Source organism: Nanorana parkeri, unplaced genomic scaffold, assembly GCF_000935625.1.
Source record: "Nanorana parkeri isolate BGI_ZX_2015 unplaced genomic scaffold, ASM93562v1 scaffold260, whole genome shotgun sequence".
NCBI classification, from domain to species: Eukaryota; Metazoa; Chordata; class Amphibia; order Anura; family Dicroglossidae; genus Nanorana; species Nanorana parkeri.
Window position 1 is genome coordinate 1,347,617 of NW_017306528.1, and position 22,292 is coordinate 1,369,908.

At 40.0% G+C, this 22,292-nt stretch overlaps 1 protein-coding gene across 1 annotated transcript in view; it reads right to left on the bottom strand.

The window, feature by feature from the left end:
* Positions 1–2,888: 2,888 nt before the first annotated feature.
* Positions 2,889–22,292, bottom strand: part of CDC45 (cell division cycle 45) — a 33,265-nt gene continuing 13,861 nt past the window's right edge. The window contains exons 12-19 of the mRNA XM_018556962.1: positions 15,027–15,125; positions 11,676–11,837; positions 11,410–11,548; positions 10,190–10,273; positions 5,733–5,851; positions 4,857–4,933; positions 4,392–4,458; positions 2,889–3,091 (exon numbers count right to left, since the gene is read on the bottom strand). Of these exons, the coding sequence (XP_018412464.1) occupies positions 4,394–4,458; positions 4,857–4,933; positions 5,733–5,851; positions 10,190–10,273; positions 11,410–11,548; positions 11,676–11,837; positions 15,027–15,125 (745 nt within the window). The 3' untranslated portion in view covers positions 2,889–3,091; positions 4,392–4,393. The remainder of the gene's footprint in view (positions 3,092–4,391; positions 4,459–4,856; positions 4,934–5,732; positions 5,852–10,189; positions 10,274–11,409; positions 11,549–11,675; positions 11,838–15,026; positions 15,126–22,292) is intronic.

A 22,292-nucleotide genomic window follows, 5' to 3' on the forward strand; every position in this document is an offset into this window, starting at 1 on the left:
AAGTATTCATTTAGCTATTTACTTGAAGTTTGGCATTGGATAATAAAGCTATACATGCTTGTTGTTTGTTTATCTATGGTAGCTTTTCTCAACCAGGGTGCCTCAAAATTTTCAGTGTCATGCTGCCAGCACCATGGAAATGAACTACACCAATCCAGGGGGTGGGATCATTTATTAAAAAAAAAAAAAAAGGTTGGAATTTCACCAGCCCAGGGTTGCTCCACTTCCCATCCTCTGCCATGCTGCCTCAGCTGTGGTGGAAGAAATCTGATGTAAAAGGAGAAACTGATGTGTAAGAGGAGTACCTGATGTGAAGGAGGGGGACTCTTATGTAAATGAATCTTCTGATGTGAAGGGTGGCTTGTAATGCTGAAAGGGGTGTGTACCCTATTTTTTGAGTAGTTTTTTTCTGCAATGTTATTGTTACCCCGTATTAGTCGAGAAGAGAATTACTGTTTTGATACCCCATATGGATTCTGAAAAGCGTTTCCTGCATGGATATCCCACATTGATTCTGTATTAAGTATCTGATTAAGTATCTATTGCATTGATTCCCCATATCACTTTTGGGAAACCTTTACTACATTGATAAGTCCATAATGGGCACGGTCGTACCACAGCCTCAAATAAAACCATTATGCGTCAAAATAGCTATGATCCAGAAACAAACATGAATAAAGCACACGGACCAGATGGCATACAACCAAGTATCCTCCAAGTATTGAGTTCTGTTATTTTGAAGCCATTGTTACTCATTTTAGTGTCTTTTTAATGACTGGCTTGGTACCAATAAGTTGACAAAGGCCTATGTGGAGCCTATATTTAAAAAGGGATCAAAGTCTTTACAAAGTACCTACGGACCTTTAAGCTTAACTTCTATAGTTGGGAAGTTGCTTGAGGGTTTGATAAAGAACCACATGCAAAAACTCATGTTAGTTACAAAAAACAATACTATAAGCAACAGTCAACATGGATTCACGAAAGACAGACACTGTCAAACTAATCTACTTTCTTTATGAAGAAGTAAAAAATCTTGACAAAGGAGCGCCTGTGGATATATTATGCAAAAGTGTTTGACACAGTTCCCCCACAGCTAATGTGTAAGTTAAGGTCTATAGGCTTAGAAAATCCAGTCTGTAAATGGATAGACATTGCTAAAGCCTGATTTCTGATTGGTTGCTGTGGGGTACTGTACACTGTTGCGTGCTTTGGGCATTAAAAAGCCTCTCAAAGTTAGTTTTAAAAATGACAGCCTTCACACTTCCTATATTGGTGTCTGAATGTCAGTCCTTGATGTTATGACTGTACTCCATTTTCAGTGCCTTTGAAAAGGTTATGAGCATGTAATTCTTCAAAATTGGAATCAACAAGCAGGAGATGAAAAGGGTGCGTCTATAACAACCTATAGCAAGATATTTAGATGTCAACTTACAACCATTGACTCACGTTTAAACACCCAACATAATTTCATTAAGCTGTAAAATGTATTTTGTTGGAAAATACTTTGAAGACGCAATCGGTCTGGTCGCGATAAACTTTATGCTGGAACATTAACACTGCTTGTCCTTAAAAGCTGTAATGAGAGAATACAGAAGCTGCTATTGCTAACCTATCCTTCTGAAAATTATAATTGCCTGGCTGTTAGCTGCACCAATAGCATTCATACTCTAAGGACCCTGGTACCCTAAAACCCAGTAAAAGTATGCATATGGGGAGTTCTGACATGCTTGTTTGGGGTCTGTTTCTCAAATAATCAAAGCAACTAGTATACATAGGAGGACAACAATGGCAACCACTTTGTCTCATTCAGCACGTTTCCTTAAAGCCAGCATAACTTCAGACGTTAGGCTTAAAAGGAGTTGTCATTACAGACCACTTCCTGAAATTTCTAGCTGCCTGGCTGACATTCTGATCAAATGGTCTTCACACATTTGCATCACTGATCCAAAACAAGACTACAAAATAGGATAATTCCCATGACAGGTTTCCTTTAAAAGAGGCTATCATGAGAGTACGGGTTACCATCACTGACCTCTGATTTTGTTGACACAAACCCAAAAAAAAAAAAAATGTTCGACACTTCGTACCCTATTGAATTTTTTTTTTCATGTAAATAGAAGCGGTATTATGTAAGGGATATAGGCAAGATGGGATAAACATGGAGCTAGAAGGAAAATACCAATTTGGCTACATGGTGGTCAGGAAACTATTCATATATTCTTTTATCATTAGTCAGATTGTACAAATACCGTATTTTTCGCTCCATAAGACGCACTTTTTTCCCCCCCAAAAGGAGGGGGAAAATGTGCCTGCGTCTTATGGAGCGAATCCCGACGCCCGAGACATGCAGTTTCGGGCGCCGGGCAAGTTGTAGGAGCCACTGCTCGTTTAATACGAGTGATCTAATGAGATCACTCGTATTACAACCAAGCAGGGGCGGCGATCGAGATCAGTAGTAGGAGCCACTGCTCATTTAATACGAGCGATCTAATGAGATCACTCGTATTAAAACCAAGCAGCGGCGACGATCGAGATCACCATAGAGCAGACGAAGAACGGACTTTCTTCGTCTGCTCTGTGTGATCACTGAGACCGTGGCGCTGTAATCACAGCGCCACCTGTCTCAGCGGTCACTAACTGCAGCTTCTGTCACAGCTTCTGTCATAGAAGCTGTGACAGAAGCTACAGTCTCGAGTGCTCCATAAGGCGTGCCGGACCTCCCTGCGTCCTATGGTCCGGTGCATCTTATGGACCGCAAAATACGGTATCTGCCTGTATATAACTGGAAGAAAAGATGAAAGGTCATGTATGGGGCAGATAAGGAAGTAAATCACGTTGGACCAGACAAGCCTAGGTAAAGAAATAAAAAACCCCAAAACATTTAAAAGCTTGAAATGGTTTTTATTTACAATTACAGGAATATATTTGGAGTACAATAGATAAAACATAACATTATTGATGAACTGCATAATTTAACTTTATACATTAATAAAAACACATCTAAAAAACATTGATTAAAAAAAAAGTACATTTACAAAAGGAGGCAGGATGTGGAGAAGGTCAGGAGGGTCGTAAGGAATGACACGAATTCCTGGAATGAGAGAGAAGAATGAGCACCCATACCTACAACCTGACAACTATGGCTTACTGTGGCCTTTTCAAATACAATCTATTACATAAATCAGCAGAGCTCATCTGGAAAACGGACCAATTTGACTCATCATGACAAGTGAGCAATCTGGCTTGTCTTAATCTTTGCATTACAGTACTTCAAAGCCAAGTATCTTATTTAACCATAAAATACACAGCTACACATCACCTTTACGTATACAGTAAAATAAGGCTATTAACAGTACTCATTGCAGCTGCAAGGACAATGCTCTATTCATAGTTTCAGTGTGACTTCTACCATCTCTGCTAATGTTTGAAGACATAAATCGCACCCAAAACATTTGTTTCTAAAATAGTTTCACTGTAGTGTATATCTATAAATATTAAAGTACTTTTGGAGTCTAAATAAAAGCAAACACTTGCAGCAGCACTTTCTGTGTAGTGACAGGGAAGTGTACAAACACTGTGCAACCCCCCCACCCCCCCAAACCAAATTTAGACTTTTTAATCTGGGAACGCCCCTCTTAAGGCGTTCATCCTTATATATATCTCCAAACCACTGTTTCAGTCTCTGGCAGACAGGTTTCGCTTGAAGGACTGTCTTTTACATCTTTCAGGGACTCCATTGGTGAGATCCCTGCCATCATAGCTCATTGTTTAACCAGAGAGAAAAAACATTCTAGAAACAGGATTGCATGGCTGCAGAATCTGGGGATCCTGACATTTCTAAGGCTGGCCATACACCTATAGATTTTTTTTTTCGATCAGCCTATGGTCAGATGGAGGAATCTGTTGCATTTTTTCCATCTACACCAACCTGTGTGGATGGAGGAATCTCCCACTGGGCCAAGCTTCAGTATCTTGCTAGTTGGCCCCGCTGGCTCTCAATATACCTAAACAATGCCTGCATTCAATCAGATTTTTAGAGCTAGCGGGGCCAACTAGCAAGATACTGAAGCTTGGCCCATTGGGAGATTCCTCCATCCACACAGTTTTGCGTAGATGGAGGAATCTGTTGCACTTTTTCCATTTGACCATAAAAAAAAAAAATCTATAGGTGTATGGCCAGCTTTAGACACCAATAGAAAATCGTAGCCACAGATACCTTCCCAGAACTGAAAGACCAATATGTGATGGATTAACCTTTTTATCTGGGTGAGATCATTTATAATCTCAGGATAACATTGGGGTTAATAATTATCAGGTGAAGCCTTGCTGAAAGTTGCAATTTACGCAATGAAAAATAAAAATTTCAAAGCAGTTTTGGCTTCAATATATACCTTTAGGACAGGAGCAAGATGAGAGCATCCAGGAACTTGCTACGGTCTTCTGTCCTCAGTTCAATGACTAGATACAAATTACAGAAAAACAAACAAAACATTATGAAGACATTGTGGAGACAAAACAAACTAAAATCCCTGATTTGTCTTTGCAAATAGCATGCAGAAGTATACCAGTCCTGACATGTGGAAAATACACATCATTATGAACAGATTAGAGTTCTTTTAGACAACTTGGGAAGAACAATTTTTCCCTTGCTAAGCACTTAGAGAACCGTGAACTTGCACAGTTTGACCTCATTAAAGCCCACTGTTACAACTACTGTGCAGCTGGCTGCAGACAGACAATAATAAGTAGGGTCCCTTTTACTGTTACAGAAACAGGATTTAAAAAGAAAAAAAAAAAAAAAAAAACACATACTTTCCAGTTTTGCTCTCAAAGAGGCAGATATGGTAATCACTTACCGGACATATCAAACTGATTGTGAAGTGTCCGAGAACTGGTGCTTTCTGCAGCTTTCTCAAATGCGCGACCAAAGAAACTAGAATCAAAATAAAACATTGCCATTTAAGAATGCCGGCAGCTGAAGTCACATTCCTTTTTTTTTAGTTAAGCTTTACTAAAAATAATGATTGCCACATGCACATAAATCTATCCTGAAAATGCAATGGACATAATCTTTACTAAAAATAAAAGATTGCCACATTGTTCTGATACTAAATTTGTATCCTTGTCATATATAGTAATAGTCTGATACTGTAAGCAGTAGAAGTGTATTATTATTATTATTATACAATATTTATAGAGCGCAGCACTTTACAATATAAGGAATACATTACAATCACAATACAATGCAGGACAAGAAGGTAAGGAGGGCCCTGCCCGTGAGGGTTATTTATAAAGTGGACACCTATTTACATATAACCCTGTGTGCTGGGATGGGGACATCGTGGTTGTACATGGCTAGAATAACCATGGAATGTGCCAACTTGCAAATATTAACCACACAAACTAATAAAGCACGCCACCTCCTGGTTAGCAGAAAAGGTACACAACTAGCATTTTACAATACATTTTTTTCCACCAAGCTCTGGTAATATACCTTTTATTATCACCACAGTGGAAGAAAAGCAAAATGTAAAAACATAATTCCCACTCTTCAAGCTATGTTGTGTACAGGAGACATTACCAAATGGTGTGGAGTGCATGCTCCTGCATTATCCCCATCACTGAATGCAGAGAAAAGGAAAGCACACTGCGTCTGACCTTCCATCATGTCCTATTAACCCCTTCTCCAATCACATACCCCATAACTCATACAAAGAATTAAAAAGACTTACTTTTTCTTGTCTGAGCTCTCCATTTCAGGAGGAATTCCGACCATCATCACTGTTCCCTTCTCAACATCCAGGGGAGCCGCCAGGACGAGAGGAAGAAGTTTACAGCGCTTATTTTTTGTCTGAAATAATGCAGTTTATGAGGAGATGTAACTAATTTGCATTTGTAATAACAAAATTCATAAGAACTGTGTCGTCTGGGGGTACTTGTACACGGGACAACAGCAACTATAACAAAGGTTGCCCCTTTCTTCAGCCTTCTTGCAAGCTAAGACCATGCTTTGCTATAGTAATTAACAGCACAAAGCCTGCAGTCTCTGATTCAGTAGCAGGTGAAGATGCATAATTCTGACATAGCGCTCAGTTTGAACCCAAAGTATGTGGGTTAGTGGAAATCACTCAGATACTGACACATGCAAAATAGAATTTCTTACAATAAATCAGAAAACAAAACGTTACATCCAAATGTTGGTGTTCATTACATTCCAATAGTACATACACTGAGCCTCCATTCACATATTAGGGATTTTCCAGGAGCAAAACCCAAAAAGCAATGCATTCCTACTGGGCTCTTTCACACCTGCATGTTCATACGCGTGCACAAAAACGTGCAATGCAGCAAAAAGTACATGCAAAATTCATTGCGTTCTGTTCCCAAAAGACTGTAGTTGTAGCCGCAAATGCGCATCTATTAAAATTGTGCATTTTTGGCCGCATATACAAACAGGCATTTTTCCGTGCTTACAAACGTGCTTAATTGTAAACATGGATAAGTGAATGGAGTCTAAATTTTATTAAGGGGACATCCTTGACCACCAGTATACCAAGCATTATGAATTCAGGCCTGTGGTCGCAAATTGTTGGAATGTTTTGCTAGAACTAGGACGGAGATGAACTGAAGGTGGAAGTATAAAGCAACAAAAAGGAGAAATAAAAGCTCAGCTTTCACTTATAGTAAAAGAAAAGCTGGAACAGAGGACCCGATTAACCTTAACCCCAGTACAGAAGGAACTTTTCAACCCTTAGCGCGTGTGCAGATGACAGGAGGATATCCCCCTGAGGTTACAGGAAACATGGTTTCCCCGTCAGCAGAAATAAATTACAGTAAGGATAGTAGAGATGAGAAGTTCTTGTCTGGGAAGAGAAACAATACCAATCTTCAGGGGAGACATTTTTAGAAGAGAGATTTGAAGTGCTGGCCTGTACCAATTAAATCAGAGCCAGGAAAGACCTCTGTCCTCCTCATGACTGAAAACCGGCAACCGCTCTAGGGAGTTTACAGTACACCACATTGTGTATCCTGTTACAACAGAAAAACCAGCAAGGACAAAAAAGGATTTAGTCTGCTTCCATTAAAATAAAAACTAATTTGTATGCTATTTGTATGTCCTTGATAAAACCTTTTAAGTGAGACTCATTTCTTCAATTGTCCTGCAATCTTTTTAATGTTTCTGTAATGAAGATCCAGGTAGCACTCGGGATGGGAATTTCATACGAGTGCTACAGTAGCTTAGCAGTCAGTACACAATAATGGCAATCTGCAAAGGTGGCTGCAGGAGAGACATTGCAGTGTACAATGAATGACCACAGATTTCAAAACTCTTGGCTCCTCTTGTGGTCAAAAGCAGCGTTTTCCCCCCATTGTAGCCAGTAAAGCAATGCCCTGGCTCCTGCAGATTCTTCCTCCGGTCCAAGTTCATACCTCAGTACGGACATTCAGTGACAGTTGGGAGAAAGAAAGAATGGACTACAAGGTAGGGGGTTTGGTGCGCGATGTGACCATGTTTCATGTAATACCCCGAATATGGGTGTAGCATGAAACACGGTCAGAAATGTAAACAGCCTTTAAAGCTAGATTCTAGTTAAGATGGTAAATGTACAGGTGAAATACATGCATAAAAATAGTTTTACATGCCAACAGATGTATAATTCTCTGCAGCCACTTCTGTGACCCAGGCCCCCCTTCCAGATCAAAGATCTCTACTGCAGAAGAATGGCATGGTCAAGAACACACATCAGCGTGCTGACTGGACAATGAATGAGCAGAAGCATACCGATGAGGTTATTCCTGTGCTCTATCACCATCTTCAGGGTCAGCACATCTGCCCTGCAGGATAACCTGAGTGGCAACTACTGCTGCTCCCCTTCTACTGCGGTGCAGGGAATTAATGTCTACTATCAACAAGACAAATTCGGGTAATAACACTCACCAAACAGAACATATAATTGCAACACAAACTTGTTTGTTATTTAGCTGCGTGTGTACATGCTATGCCCTAAAAATAAATAAATACAACAAAAAAAAAACCCTAAATAACACTATGCTGCTTTTCTTCCACTGCAGGAGCCATTGCCGGCAAGTCACCAATGTCCTTTTGACAGCCAGGATTCTGTACTTCAGAAAAAGTTTCAGCCAAGCTGTAACAGTTGGCTTTCCAACAGTGTTTGGAAGCTTCACTGTGAAATGCAATGTTACATCAAGAGTGCTACATTAAATTTGCTCTCATTCATTCATGTGTAGAACAATGAGGGGACCTGTGGTCTACATTGACATCAGCTAAATTAAATTTGTTCCTACTGAACTACTTCCAACCTTTAGTTAAACCTAAATTCCTTCCACCCCTCAACCTTTATGCTGATTGGATAATAAAGTCTCCCTCATGTTCTTGAAACAACTCCTGTACAATACGAGCACCGTGGCATGGCGCATTGTCTTGTTGGAAGAAGCCATCTCCATTGGGATACGACATAGAGAGAGCCCACTACACTATAATTCACTGTAATGTAGTGGTGGCAATTTATAGTACTATATATAGCACAGTATATATCTTTGTGGGTAGTATACTATCACTGTGCAGTAATACAACATAATGTCAGTTAGAGCTGCAGCTAACGATTATTTTCAAAATCGATTAGTTAGCCGATTATTAAGTTCGATTAAAAGTTTATTTTTCTGTAATTAGATGAACACACCCATATGTTCATCTGAATTGTGAACAGGAAAAGTTTGCAGAAAACCTTCATGGCCTCAAACCCAACCCCCATTTCTACTGCTGAGGTTTGACCATAATGCAGGCTATTTAGAGAAAAGCAGAAAAATGAATCTGGTAAATGGAAGAAAAACCAAAAGCTCCATCTGCTTGCTGCAAGTGGTAAACATTTGTGTGCTTTTTTTTTTTGCTCACTTGTTTTAATCCTGTGAAGGCAGCAGCATAAGCCTATTTTTCTGAATACTGTCCTGTGTCCTGTAATGCACTCCAAGAAAAGGATTTTACAGGCAAGACAAAAATCCTATATTATTTCATTATACATACCACTTAGGGGTGGCCAACACAGCAAGGCGGCGAACAGACCAGCAGAAAAAAAAACAGGTGAAAAGGAGGCAGCTCAACAGAGTCTACAGAGCCAATTAAAGCACTTGATGACTGAAGCCAGCATTAGCAGGTCAACCTGGCAAAACTGAACAAAATGTGTGAACCGAAGACCAAGGTGGCAGCCTTTCAAATCTGAGCAACAGAATCTGATGCTGATAAGCCAGAGAAACACCAACCAATCAGGTTGATTTTGCTTTTACAGGGAAAGCCCATGGGTTGTATACAAGTTAATGCTGCCAACTCAGAGACACAGCCCACTGAAGAGGTGGCAGTGAGAAAGGGAAGAAGAAAGAAGAAGAAGGGGGTGGTATAGGGAAGTCAGAGGAATATCTCTGTTGGGCTCAAAAATAGGATCAAGTCGAAATCCCATGGAGTCACAGGTACATGAGAGTTGATATAAGTAAGCCCTTATATGAAGGTTCTCACCAAAGAGTCAGAGGCATGCGGTCTCTGGAAGAGAACTGCCAAGGTGGAGATTTCACCTTTTCTGGTACAAGTATTTCAGTAGCTATAAAGCAGAGTTTACTAAAATGTGTGCATTGCATATTTAACAGAGAGAGGATTGTTGTTTCTCAACAAAACTAGAGTTTAAATTTAAACCATGTCCCTGACTAAAGTGGAAATAAGATGTAGATAGAGAAAATGGTTTCAAAAGGTTTCAAAAACATACAAAAAAAAGTCACTGCTGAGTGATTTTTTTTAGATCGCATGATGGTACCTGGGTCGAATTTTAAATAATTTGTTGAATAGGCATTTGCACCAAAAAGGAGCCTTGTCTGGTGCTGGTCTTCGCATTTTTCAACTGAGTTATTATTTTTATGTATTAACTAGAAATTACTAAAAATGGAGCAATTATGCACTACAAGTCAGCATCATGAAAAAGATACAAGCCTTATCGTTATGAGAATAGTAATATACTTTTGTGCTAGTAAAATCAGTGAACTCTCCATTCATTGTTATCAGAACAGATTGCTTATACCATACAAGGAAAAAAAAAAAGATGACACACTTATTCTCTTCTAAAATGTCTGCCCCTGTCAGCACGTCCAAATAGACAATGTAAAGACAATGTTTTTGTTTACTCACAGAACTGACAAAGGATTTCAGCAAGTATTTACAAAGCAGGGACAAGGAAACAGACTTTGAAAACATCTTTACATCTGGCGTTCCCTGTATATATAAAAAAAAAAACAAATTAAAAAAATATATAAGTTTCCATAAGAAATCACTATTGTAATAAGTACAGCACAATCAATTCAAAAGCTAAGCTCCAAGCAAAATATTAAAAAATAAATCTGAGTATTTTTACATACAACTAGTATTTGATCCTGAATATGTCCTAATTGTAGATGAAAGTCTCCTGTTACTAATCTCCCATCATCCAGACAATATTTTTACCTAATCAATCTTAGGTTGGATTTTTAAATCTGTTCGTCTTTTTATTAATAAATTACAACCATATGGAATGGATTTGTCAACGTATACGTACGTAAATAGTAATACATTAACGAAGTGTCAAAGTTGCTCCTCGCAGGGTTTTGCAATTGCATAGACTTGCATAATGAACAGCAGGTCATGTGTTATAATAAAGATTCTTAACCATCATGTTGACTCCGTTCCCCAAGCCTAAGTAGACATACTATCTTAACAAGTTAGAATGGTAAGTATGTAAAAAAAAAAACAAAACAAAAAAAAAACACAAAAACAAAAAGCTGCCAATTCCCCTGGAGGTCTGGACTGGGGTCAGCTTGGTGGTGGGAAGATAAAGTAAGAAAAGAAGAAGTATCAAGAGTGGTGTGAAGAGAAAGAGAGGAAGAAAGGAGTCAATCCACACGAGCCTTAAAAGCTCCATTGAAGAAAAAAAAAGTGTATCCACAGATTCCTGTCAAATTTAGATTGGGTATTTTGTAATTTAAGTTTGTCATCCATAATCCATTTCAATTTATGTTTAATGAAATCTAAAAGATACTGTAGACTGTTTCCAATTTTACAGTGGAATTTAATATAAAAGCATTCCATCATACGGTGTCTTTTTATAAAACATTGTTCTAGTTCCAGTTCAGGAAAAAACATGCTTGCATCCAACATTTGAAAGATCACCATTTGCACCAAATTGGATCTGGCCAATAGCACAAGGTGGCACACAGAAGAAATGTAAACTGTAATATGCTATTTAACATTGCACTTCACTGGAAATTACCTCCTGTGTGTCCTCTTCATATCTCTGGTCACAAGTAACCAACGAAAGCACAAAATAAGCATGAAGGAAATGTAAAAGATAGTGCTGATAAAGTTCTAGTACAAACCTCCATGAGATAGCAGTAGAGGAAAGGGCCCTGGGACAGGATGAGATTAGTACAGATACAACTAGCCACAGTCTGCTGAATAGCACGCAAGAGCTTCTTGGCAAGCTCCAGACCAGTATGTAATTTGTCCAGGTTGCTCCTGTGAAGAGTTAAGCAAGAATATGTAAATAAATACGCAGCAGATAGCCACTATTACCCTGCACACACATGGAAATATCTACATTCAGCTTTTGGTAGAGAAGCAAAAAAGTTTAAATCTCAAATACCTGGATAAGCTATCCAAAGCATTAATAAAGTTATCAGTCCCACTTTCATCTTTCTCTGTGTTCTCCAATAGTGAAATTACAGAAAATACAACATCACTGGCCAGGAATTTATTCTTAAACCCAAATTGCACACTGAAGGTCTGCACTCTGATGTCTTTCATTCTGTCAAAAACAAAAGAAAATCTAGAACTTATCAAAACATTAAACGTAAGCATGCAAAAAGTGGCATAATAAAGCTGCAAGAAAAAAACGCATGACTAAAATGCACATTTTAGCTAAAATTTGGAATTGCCAATTTATATATTTTTTCAACTGTTCAGGGAAGTAATTCTCCACTTTTCTAGCACCATCTGACATGACATTAGCCACTAATACAATGTGCTCTCTCTAATCTCTTGCCCAGTCTAATTAGTAACCAATTTTACAGCATCAAACATCAGCTCCATTCTGATAAGGACAGAAGGCTAATGACTATATCATTACCACATTACCAAACAAAAACGAATGGGACTGTTACAAAATGAAGCAGAACACGGAAATGGGAGAAAGGAATAAAAGACCATCCTTTACAGAGGAACTGTAGGAAATAGCAAATGAGGCCAGTAGGATTGTGAGTCACAGAGGAACAAGGATGAGGTTAGGGGACCTGTGAGATATCAGGAGGAGGAGGAGGAGGAGGATGATGTTGTCATATCATAGCCAGGCAATAAAAGAAAATTACAGCGAAGAAGACTATGTAGGCACAATACACTTGTACTACATGCAGCTACTCTGACTCCACACAGCAGTGCTGAAACCACTAAATTGCCCCACCACATAAAAGAAGTTACAACAATCCCCATAAGCCTGTTTGTAATAACTTTAGAAGTGTTTTCACAATGGAAAGGGTTTTCTACCATTACATGGGAATTATATGGTTGTTTAGATGCAACAAAATCAATTAGTATATTTTATGTACACCTACATTATATGCAATTGTATAGATGGACTAATCTGTCAGGGTGTGGAAGTTCTTTCCTAAAGGTGCCCATACACTGCTCGATTCTCGTACGATAATCGTATGCGATCGGTTTTTCGTACGAGAATCGAGCAGTGTGAACGGAGACGTGCGACCGTTTCTACTGTACGGTCGCACGTCTTCTGTCGAACCAGCATGTTCGAAAACCAGCCGGGAATCGTACGATTCTCGGCTGGTTAGAACGGTGCTCGGAAGATAAATGCTGAACGGGCCGGTGTGCACACGCGCACACTGCCCGTTCAGCATTGCGGTCATCGGAAGCCCGCCCCTCAGGGGGGTGGGCTTGCGATGATCGAGAGTGCGATCTGCCTGTCCAAGATAGGCAGATCGTACGTTTTTTTAATCCCTTTACAACCATCTCAAGACTAAAGTCTTGCGATGGTTGTAGAGTGTATGGCCACCTTTAGATTGAGCCACGGTAAACACATCTTTGCTTAAAGTACTATAAAGCAAACCTGGGTCATTTTTGTTAATATGTTAGTCCTACAGATAAGCACAGAAGCATAGACAGAATGAGGTTGCATTTAATAGAACTTCACCTAGGCGACGTTGTCCTTAAATAAAATTGCCCCCACCCCACTGACAACAGCTTAATTGGTAACATACCTTGCCCCAGCAATGTTTACTGTTCAACTCTGCAAATGTGGCATCGAGCAAAAAAATCTCGACCAGCTCCTTCCGACACTGGACATGTGCTCCATGGCCACATTCCTTTGGGATGACCATACCCTGCAGGTATGCTGGAGACTACAATGAATACATCCGTATCATAGGAATAAATAGTGGCGTGTTGTACATGGCCAAGGTGAAGAGGAGGCAGCAGGAAGTTTTCTCTGCCAAGATTGCTAGATCAGGATTGAAGGTATATTACTGGATGGGGGGCTGTGCAATCAAGGATGAATAGAAATGTTTTATTGTAGAGTGTTGTTTACCCAGTTCTTGATTATCGATTTGTGTGAAGCTGGCTATAACAGTTATATTTTCTTTGCTGTCAAATACTCAAAACGGAGCTCAGCTGAATGACTGCAAGCTCCGTTTGGCCAAAAATTTGCAAATCTGCTCCTTCGATCACCTGGCTGGTTCACACACAGTATATACCGTACTTAAATTTGTCCATTCGTTCCTAAGGAAGACGTGGTTGATGTAAAAAAAATAAAAAAGCATGTCATTCATTCCTAAAGAAGAGGTGCTTGCTGGAAACTGCACCACAGTATGCATCACATACTAAAACATGTAGGGGAATTAACCCTAAAAGCATTATGGGTCTTGGAGACCCCTGATGTCTCCATAAAGAGGACCTGTCACATATTTTGCCATCACATAGAGGGGTTTTTATTAGCCCCCGTATATGATAGCAATAAAGTTTAGTGAAAAAAAAATAATTTAAGTTTCCCCCCCAAATTTAAAGTTACACCATAAAAAAAAATAAAAATTTTTAAGTCCCCACCCATACATGCGTCGGGGGCGCATACGTCCAAAAAAGATGATTGCGCCCATTACGCTGCACATGTTACATATCGCCGCGAACATCGGAGTGAGAGCAATAAGTCTAGGGCCATCAATCACTGATAACACTAAACTGATGAGCAGTAAAAGCTTTTAAAGTGTCGCCCATGGCCAATTTTGGGTATGGTAGTTTTCTGCGATTTCGCGGGTGCGCGCAATTTTAAAGCTTGACATGTTTGGTGTCTATTTACCCGACGTGACCCCGCCTTTTATATTTTACCAAAAAACTGGGTAATAATAAATGTTTCCTAACAATGTAAAAAAACCATTTTTTTCCCCCCAAAATTTTCTGTAATTTTTCCTAATTATAGTAAAAAATAAAAACCCCAGTGGTGTTTAAATACCACCAAAAGAAAGCCCTATCTGTCCCCAAAAAAATTGTATAAAATTCATTTCAGTACAGCGTTGCATGACAGAATAAACGTCAGTCAAAGTACCGCAGCGCTGAATACTGAAAAATGGCCTGGCCAGGAAGGGGGTCTAAACACCTGGTCTTGAAGTGGTTAATGGGCAATAAGTCTTTATACAGCTATGAGTTATACTTGTGGTAAATTGTTTGAAAAGAGACTGTTATGTCAAATCTGCAAAAAACTAAAAAAAAGATTTAAAATAAAATAGTTTGAAAAGAGAAAAATACAAAAGAGCGCACTCGCCAGGATAACTGCTCGGAAAGCAGGCTGTGTGGGTTATATGCCCAAAAGAACAGTAGGATTTTGATTGAATGACAGTCAAGGAGCTAAGCAAATATATACAGTATCTTAAAATAAATTCCATACAAAAATGTGTATTATGTGAATATATGCATAGTATATATTAAAATAAATTACCCAAACTTGTTGGCAGATTCTTCTATCATTTCCCGAAGATTTTCCTTTAAGGATATGTCCATTGAGTTAAATTTCTGTTTCACTTGCTTCAAGGGCAGTCTAACAAAAAACAAACACAAAAAACACAGTAAAAACTATGTATATTAACTATTAAAACAAACTATTACATGTGTCTACGGACGTGGAGATTTTTGTTTCTTTTTTAAAACAAGGATACTGGTGACGTGCTAATTATGGAGAAGTGGAGTTCTAGTGTGTACAAGATTTCCTCTGAATAGTTCCGGTTAATAAGGAAGTATTCTTTGATTAAGCAGGCCAAAGTCATTAAGATCAATGTTACATCTTAATTCTTTTGTTGTGCTAGAAATTCCTTTCTGGGTTTGAGGAATGCAGTTTAGGTTTAACCCAAACATTTGGACTATAGTCATAGGTGGCAATGCTGCATCATATAAAAATAAACTTCCTTTGATAGAGAATAGAATCTATCAACAAGTACAGGAAAAAAGCCCTTGATCTTTTAAACCACAAAAATGATTTGTTGTATTTTCTAGGTCAGTGAAAACAGGGGAAAGTCCGGCATAATCTCCACAGCAAAGTATGTGGTTACAGTTTTGAAAGGGGAGTCAGTTCGTGTCCATGGAGTACCTTTACATTCTGTTTCCGAGAATGTACATTGAGCTGGGTTTGCTTTAAAAAGCCCGGTATGCTTGGCTGCGTATTATGGAGACAAAAAGGCGCTACATGTTTTGATTGTAAAATTTTATAAAAATAAAACCATTGCAGTATATGGAAACCTGATCACTAAAATATCTAATGTATGCTTTACATTAGATGCCTTAACATGTTTAAAATGTAATTTTATTTTTAATCTTTAAAACTGCGGCTTTCATTGAAATACCACCTATTGATCCTGCCATGAAGGTCCTTGCTGAGATATTTCCTGTTATAGGTTTTTTTTCCCCCCCTTTCTTTTTTTAATCCTTTATTAACAGAAAGAAAAAAAGTGTACAATAATAATCGAATGTGGAAAAAAAAAAACAGCCTCCAGGAGGTGCAAACAATAAAGACAGTCAAAGTATCATTAGCAAAAAGTAGGTAGAGAACATCAACACCCCAAGTGTGCAGAGTCAAAATAACACAATCAGTCAGAGCACTTTATGCATACAGTGAAGTTTAGAACCCTCAAGGGTGTCATTGACAAGGTCTAAGCAACATGGAAAAAAAAAAAAAATTAACCCTCGAAGAGCCAATTTTTTTTTTTTTTTAAATCAGGGGGGAAACTAGGAAATAGAGAAAGGAGAGTAAACAGAAAGAAAAGCCAGGAGGGAGAACCAGCCACCAGGGAACTCCAACAAGGATGTCCAGGAGCACAGGGATGTAGAGACTAAGAAGGGAAATTGATACCTGAAAAAAAATTCCACCACCCAACAGAAAAGGCGAAATCCTGAGGGGGAGTGTCAAATAGGGAGTAGTGGTGGTGTAATGCAGCCAAGGGCTCCAAGTAGCGCGGAAGCGCTCCTCAGTATGAACTGTAGCGGTGAGGTCTTCCATCTGATAAATGTCATTAGTCTTGGAGAACCGCAGCCGCAGAGAGGGAGCTTTGGGGAGACTTCCACAACTAAGGGATACAAGCCCTAGCGGCATTAAGCAAATGTAATGATAGGGAGGGTTTATATTCACGCTTAGATTTGTTGGTCATGTGTAGCAAAAAAAAAAAAAAGAAAAATGCGGGGCTCAGCTCCAGCAAGACCAGCCCATTGATGACATCTCTCACCATGTCCCAGAATGAGTTCTGGGAGGGGCAGGACCAAAAAAATGTGGAGCAGGGTCCCAAGCGTAGCTCCGCACCTCCAGCAAGCCGAGGGAATTTCTGCATTGATATTCCTAGGTCCCCCTCCCATCGCAATAAGACCGGGGGACAGTAGTCTGAAGGGTGGCATCATAAGTAGTTTATTTACAAGGGAAAGTGCATGTCTGACCAGTACCCCCTGAGTACAGGTCTCCTCAAATTTTGTCAGGGGTCTCCCAATATCCAGCGATTTGGGAATAGCAAGAAGGAAGTGCCTAAGTTGATATGCACTGCACACATCCAGCGCATGATCTGTCAGCATCTGAAGAGAGGCCAGAGGCAGCCATTTACTGTTAACAAAAAAAGTCTCTTATTCTGAACTTATTCAGCTCCACCAATTTGCGTAACCATTTCCCATGCCAGGAGCAAAAACAGGGTCACCAATCACCGATGCAGTGAGGACGGGAATGGTCAGAGAGAAGAACCGAAAAATCCTCCGCGCAAGCCTTACTGTGACATCCACCATAGGATGGCACACAATTCAGGAGGAAGGGTGCAAGAGAGCCAGTAAAGACCAATAAGGAGGTATAGATGACACCGACTCTTCCGTAGAAACCCATTGTTTGTGGGTCGAGTTGCAGCACCAGTCCACAACACTGTTAAGATGGACCGCTTTTTAATAGAGATCGACATCTGGAAGACCAATCCCACCATATACGATTTGGAAAGAGTAAGATTCCTGTTATAGTTTGACAACACTGACAACCTGCCATTTTTAAAAGGTTCACAGGTGTACCATAAAATCCATTGATTTAAAAAGCAAGGAGGAAAGAAGTTATTCCCCCAACATTTTACATAACAGCCAATAGTATGAGCAAATAACAGACCCTCCTTTACAACAAAATAAAAAAATATATCTTTACTCAATTATCCTGTGAAATATTATAGAATCATAGATTTGTAATGTAACATATTAACATAAAGGGTACATGTTCAAATGACTCTACGAGACCTCAGTCTGGTTCTGTCGCCCTTTTAAACCGCTCAAAAATATCAATCTGCCTTAACTCACTCGCAAGGTGACCTACCATTGTCGTTATCTCTGCATTGTGGGTTTCCGAATTAACCACCTTTATGTGCAAGGAGCCTTTTCTACTCATCCATGAGGCTGAATAAGTGCTGAGGCTTGGGGCCTCCTTTCTCCACAAGGTGGTTACCTTAACCAGGACCTTGTTTTATGTACAGAATGTGCATGATCAGATGTATGTGCACTTGATTTGGAGAGCACAGATGACTGATTAAACAGGGTAGCAGTTATTACTCGCCATAATAAAAAGCACAGCAGGTCTAATTCTATTTGGCATAGAGATTATCCATGCTAATCTATCAGAACAGGAATGTTTTTTGTTTTTTTTAAATCTGCCAATGAGAAACATACTGGATATTTACTTTAGACAGTATAGCTCCTAGAAGATTAAATGAAGAATTACAATTTAGTATTATAATGGAGTTATGAATAATAATAAAAAACCTCCATTCCTTTTTCTCGGTATATGGGCTTAGGTTTTCTTATATATGGGCTTGGGTTAATTTCTACATTTTCACAATTACGTATAAATGATCCAGTAGCAATGCTCTTCATGGAAAGCATCCATTCCTTCTTTTCATTCATGCTACATTTTGGTCTCTTTATTGCACAGTGGTTGTCTCTTTGCTGCCACCTGCAGGGTTGTAGTTATTTAACATCAACGTTTCTGAACCAAATGCAACTCTTAGTATAATTCTAATATAAATCAAATATCTTAGTCATATTACATTTTTATATTTAGACCTTATGGCTAAAATAAAGTTCATTTTCTTCTTTCCCCGCTTTTTTAAGTGGTCTATAAAAAAGGGGAATCTTTTTGCATTCAATTCAGAAATTAGGCTTTTCCATTACTTTTTTTTCCCTTTTAAATAGTGTTTATTTGAAGTAATGCTAACTTTTATCCAATTGGTTAAATGTCTTCATATGGGGTAATCCTAATTTGTATCCAATTTCATACTGTACATAATGGTTGGTATTAATGTTCATTACCGTTCCATGTGAATTCAGGCATTAGTGCTAGATTACTGAATTATATGTGAAATAGTGAATATATCCCAAATCCCAGAAATGGTAAAGCTTGACAAAGGGGGAACCACTCCCCCAAATGCATTTCTGCGGTAACCACATGATACAGGAAGCAGGCAGGCGTACACAGGCTGCTGGGGTCAGGAGAGACATACCAAGTGTAACATCTCAGGGGTGTGGACATTTTAGAAAAAACTACTTGTCCAAGGACTAATGCGGGGGCCGAATCTACTTGTCCCTCATGACAATGTACTTGTCCTGATACAAAAACATTTTTTTTAACCAAAACCGTATTTAGCAATGCTAAGAAGCGCTTCCAATTGGTCAGTGCCGTCAGGTGACTGCGTTGACCAACGAGTGCTTGCAATTTGCGAGCGAAATTCAGAATACATGGAACAGGTACAGATAGTACACCCGTACTGGTGGACGAGAAGGACCATTCGCCGAAAGGCAAGTATAGCGGGAGGGAGATTTGAGCGGGTAATTCCATTTTCCCAAATTACTTGGGAAAGTGAATTTACCCTTTAGGGTTGGTGCAGACTTGGGGATTCCCGGGACGTGCGATCGTGTGCGGTGGCATACAGCGGTTGCATCCGCGTGGCAATCGCTGAAAAAAAGGTAGAGTACCAGTGTTTTCAACCGTGATCGCGTGGGATCGCCCGGGCGGTATTGCAGCAGGAAAACGCGCAATCTGCCTGGCACGCCTGGGGTGCCATTAGAAAATAATGGCACTGACAGCACGATCGGCGGTGGTGTGCGATTCCGTGACCACCCAGCCATCCGCTCGGTTTAATGCACTATGGCCAGGAAGTCACGGATCGCACACCACTGCCGATCCCGCTGACAGTGCCATTATTTTCTAATGACACCCCAGTCATGCCAGGCAGATTGCGCGTTTTTCTTGCTGCAATACCGCCCTGCCCGAGCGGTTGCACACGATTGCAGTTGAAAACACTGCGCGTTTAGTCGCATGCAGATGAGGACAGCGGGGCTGGTTTTAATTTTTTTAATTTTTATTTACTTTGTAAAAAAATGTCATTTGTTTTATTATTTTTCCTTAATCACCTTTTTATTTAGTTACATTTTTACTTTTTCATTTTAACTATATTGCTATCACACAGGGAATAATAATCCTGTGTGATAGCATTTGGAGGTGACAGGTACTCTTTATTGACCCTGTCACCTCCAACACAGGAGTTCTAGCACAGCACTGTTGCTAGAACTCCTGTGATAGAACGAGCAGCGGCCACCAGGTACAGAGGCTGAGGGAGGTGACAGAGCCTGTCACAGCTCCACTGTCCGGTTTTGTCACTGCTCCACGCCCCCGCCACGGCTCAATGTCCTCCGCTCCGTCCCCAGTTGTCAGCGCTCCGTCCCCGCTCTCGGCGCTCCACGCCCCCCGCTCGCAGCGCCGCTCATTTAAGAAAAAAAACCCAGCCCTGCTACTTGTCCATAGCAGGGCTAAAATAGTGACAAAACAACTTGCCCGACGCCCGGAACTACATGTCCTGGGAGTCGGGCGATACGAATTCCACACCGCTGCATCTTCTCCCAGTCTGTCTGCTACAGCCGCGTGGAGGATCTTCTTACCAGCTACAGAACTGCTGGTCCCATTACTGCTATCCCTAAACCGAACACTGGACTGAGGCAGAGTACAAAGCTGTGTATAGGCCTTCTAAATGCATTAATCTTTATGACTATAGATTGTTTTATTATTAATCCTGCACCAGAGCAGTGTGGTCTCTTCTGTTATATGTTTCAACGTTCATTCAAGCGCAGAGCTGAAGAGTTGTATTACATTTTATAATGATTATAAAACCACAAATTTTATGATTCTCTAAAGATTCTCTGTAAACTGGACAAACCTGTATGTATGGCTTAAGAGCAAATTTAAAAAAAAGGAAAAAAGAAATCTGCTGCTTCAGAGACTCTTAGTAAACCAATTACAAATTAATTCTTCTACCTCTGATTTACAACTCCACCCACTCTGACCTCTATGGCAAAATACAAACATGACTCAGCAAGCCAGTCTGTGCCACATAAATTCATTTACTATAGGGGGTGAAGTCATTTTATTTTGTAATGGGGAAGCAGTACAAGCCATTACCAATCAGGGTTATACCATTCCTCCTCTAATGTAGCCCATACCAAGCTATAGAGGAAATATAGTAGGAACAACGGCAGACAGAATTTTAGAGCTGCAATTTCAAAATCGGTTAGCCGCTCATTAAGTTCGATTAAAAAAATAAAATACATTTTTAAAAATGACTCCAGTGATGGACTAGTTTGTATTGAGATTGTAATCCATCACAGGAGCAAGCTTGGAGCGGTGGAAGTAAAAAAGCGGTGGAAGTAAAAAAGAAAAAAAAGTGTGGTGTGCAATATAGTGAAATGGAAAGTGTAACATTATACAGCAATGAATGCAGATTGGCACCGGCTATAGGAGGACTACAAAACCCAGCAATAGTACATTATACAGCACAATACCACCAACTATAGCGGAATACAACAAATCCCAGCAATAGTACATTATAGCTGGCGGTATTCTGCATTGCGCTGTATAATGTACTATTGCCGGGTTTTGTAGTCCTCTGTAGCTGGTGGTATTCGGCATTGCGCTGTATAATGTATTATTGCTGGGATTTGTAGTCCTCTATATATAGCGCAATGCAGAATACCACCAGCTATAGAGGAGTACAACAAATCTCAGCAATACATTATACATACAGTGTACAATGTATCGCTGGGATTTGTATTCCTCTATAGCTGATGCTACATTGCTCTGTATAATATACAACACAATGTACCATCAGCTATAGAGGAATACAAATCCCAGCAATACATTATAGAGCACCATGTGTGGGAAAGTGCAGGCTTACCTGAGCAGTCTTCCAGCAACTTGCTTCTGAGAACAGGCCTATCGGCGGCTGTCATCCTCCCCCACCTGCTTCTCCTTACTTCTCCCGGCATCCCTGTGGCGATCGTGGATGTGGGCGGCGAGCGTGAGGTGGGGAGGAGGTGTGGCGCGCAGCTTGTGGAGCCGATTAACCGATGATTGAAAACGCTGACAACTTTTTCAATAATCGATTTAGTCGATTAGTTGTTGCAGCCCTACAGAATTTAGGCCTATATTGCACCGCCCATGAATGGCAAACTTGAATATTTACCTATAACTGCCATACAAATCTGCGTCAATAAAATCGGAGGAATTTTCAGACCTCGAAGGAGCATCTCCTTATGAAAATGTTTGTTCCTGTCTGTTGTGCTGACCCGCCTGCTTCTGGCAAAGGAAAGTGTCCAACACGCTTTGCCTGATGAAGGCACCCTGCGAGGTTCCAAAACGTTGCAATTTCACATTATGCTG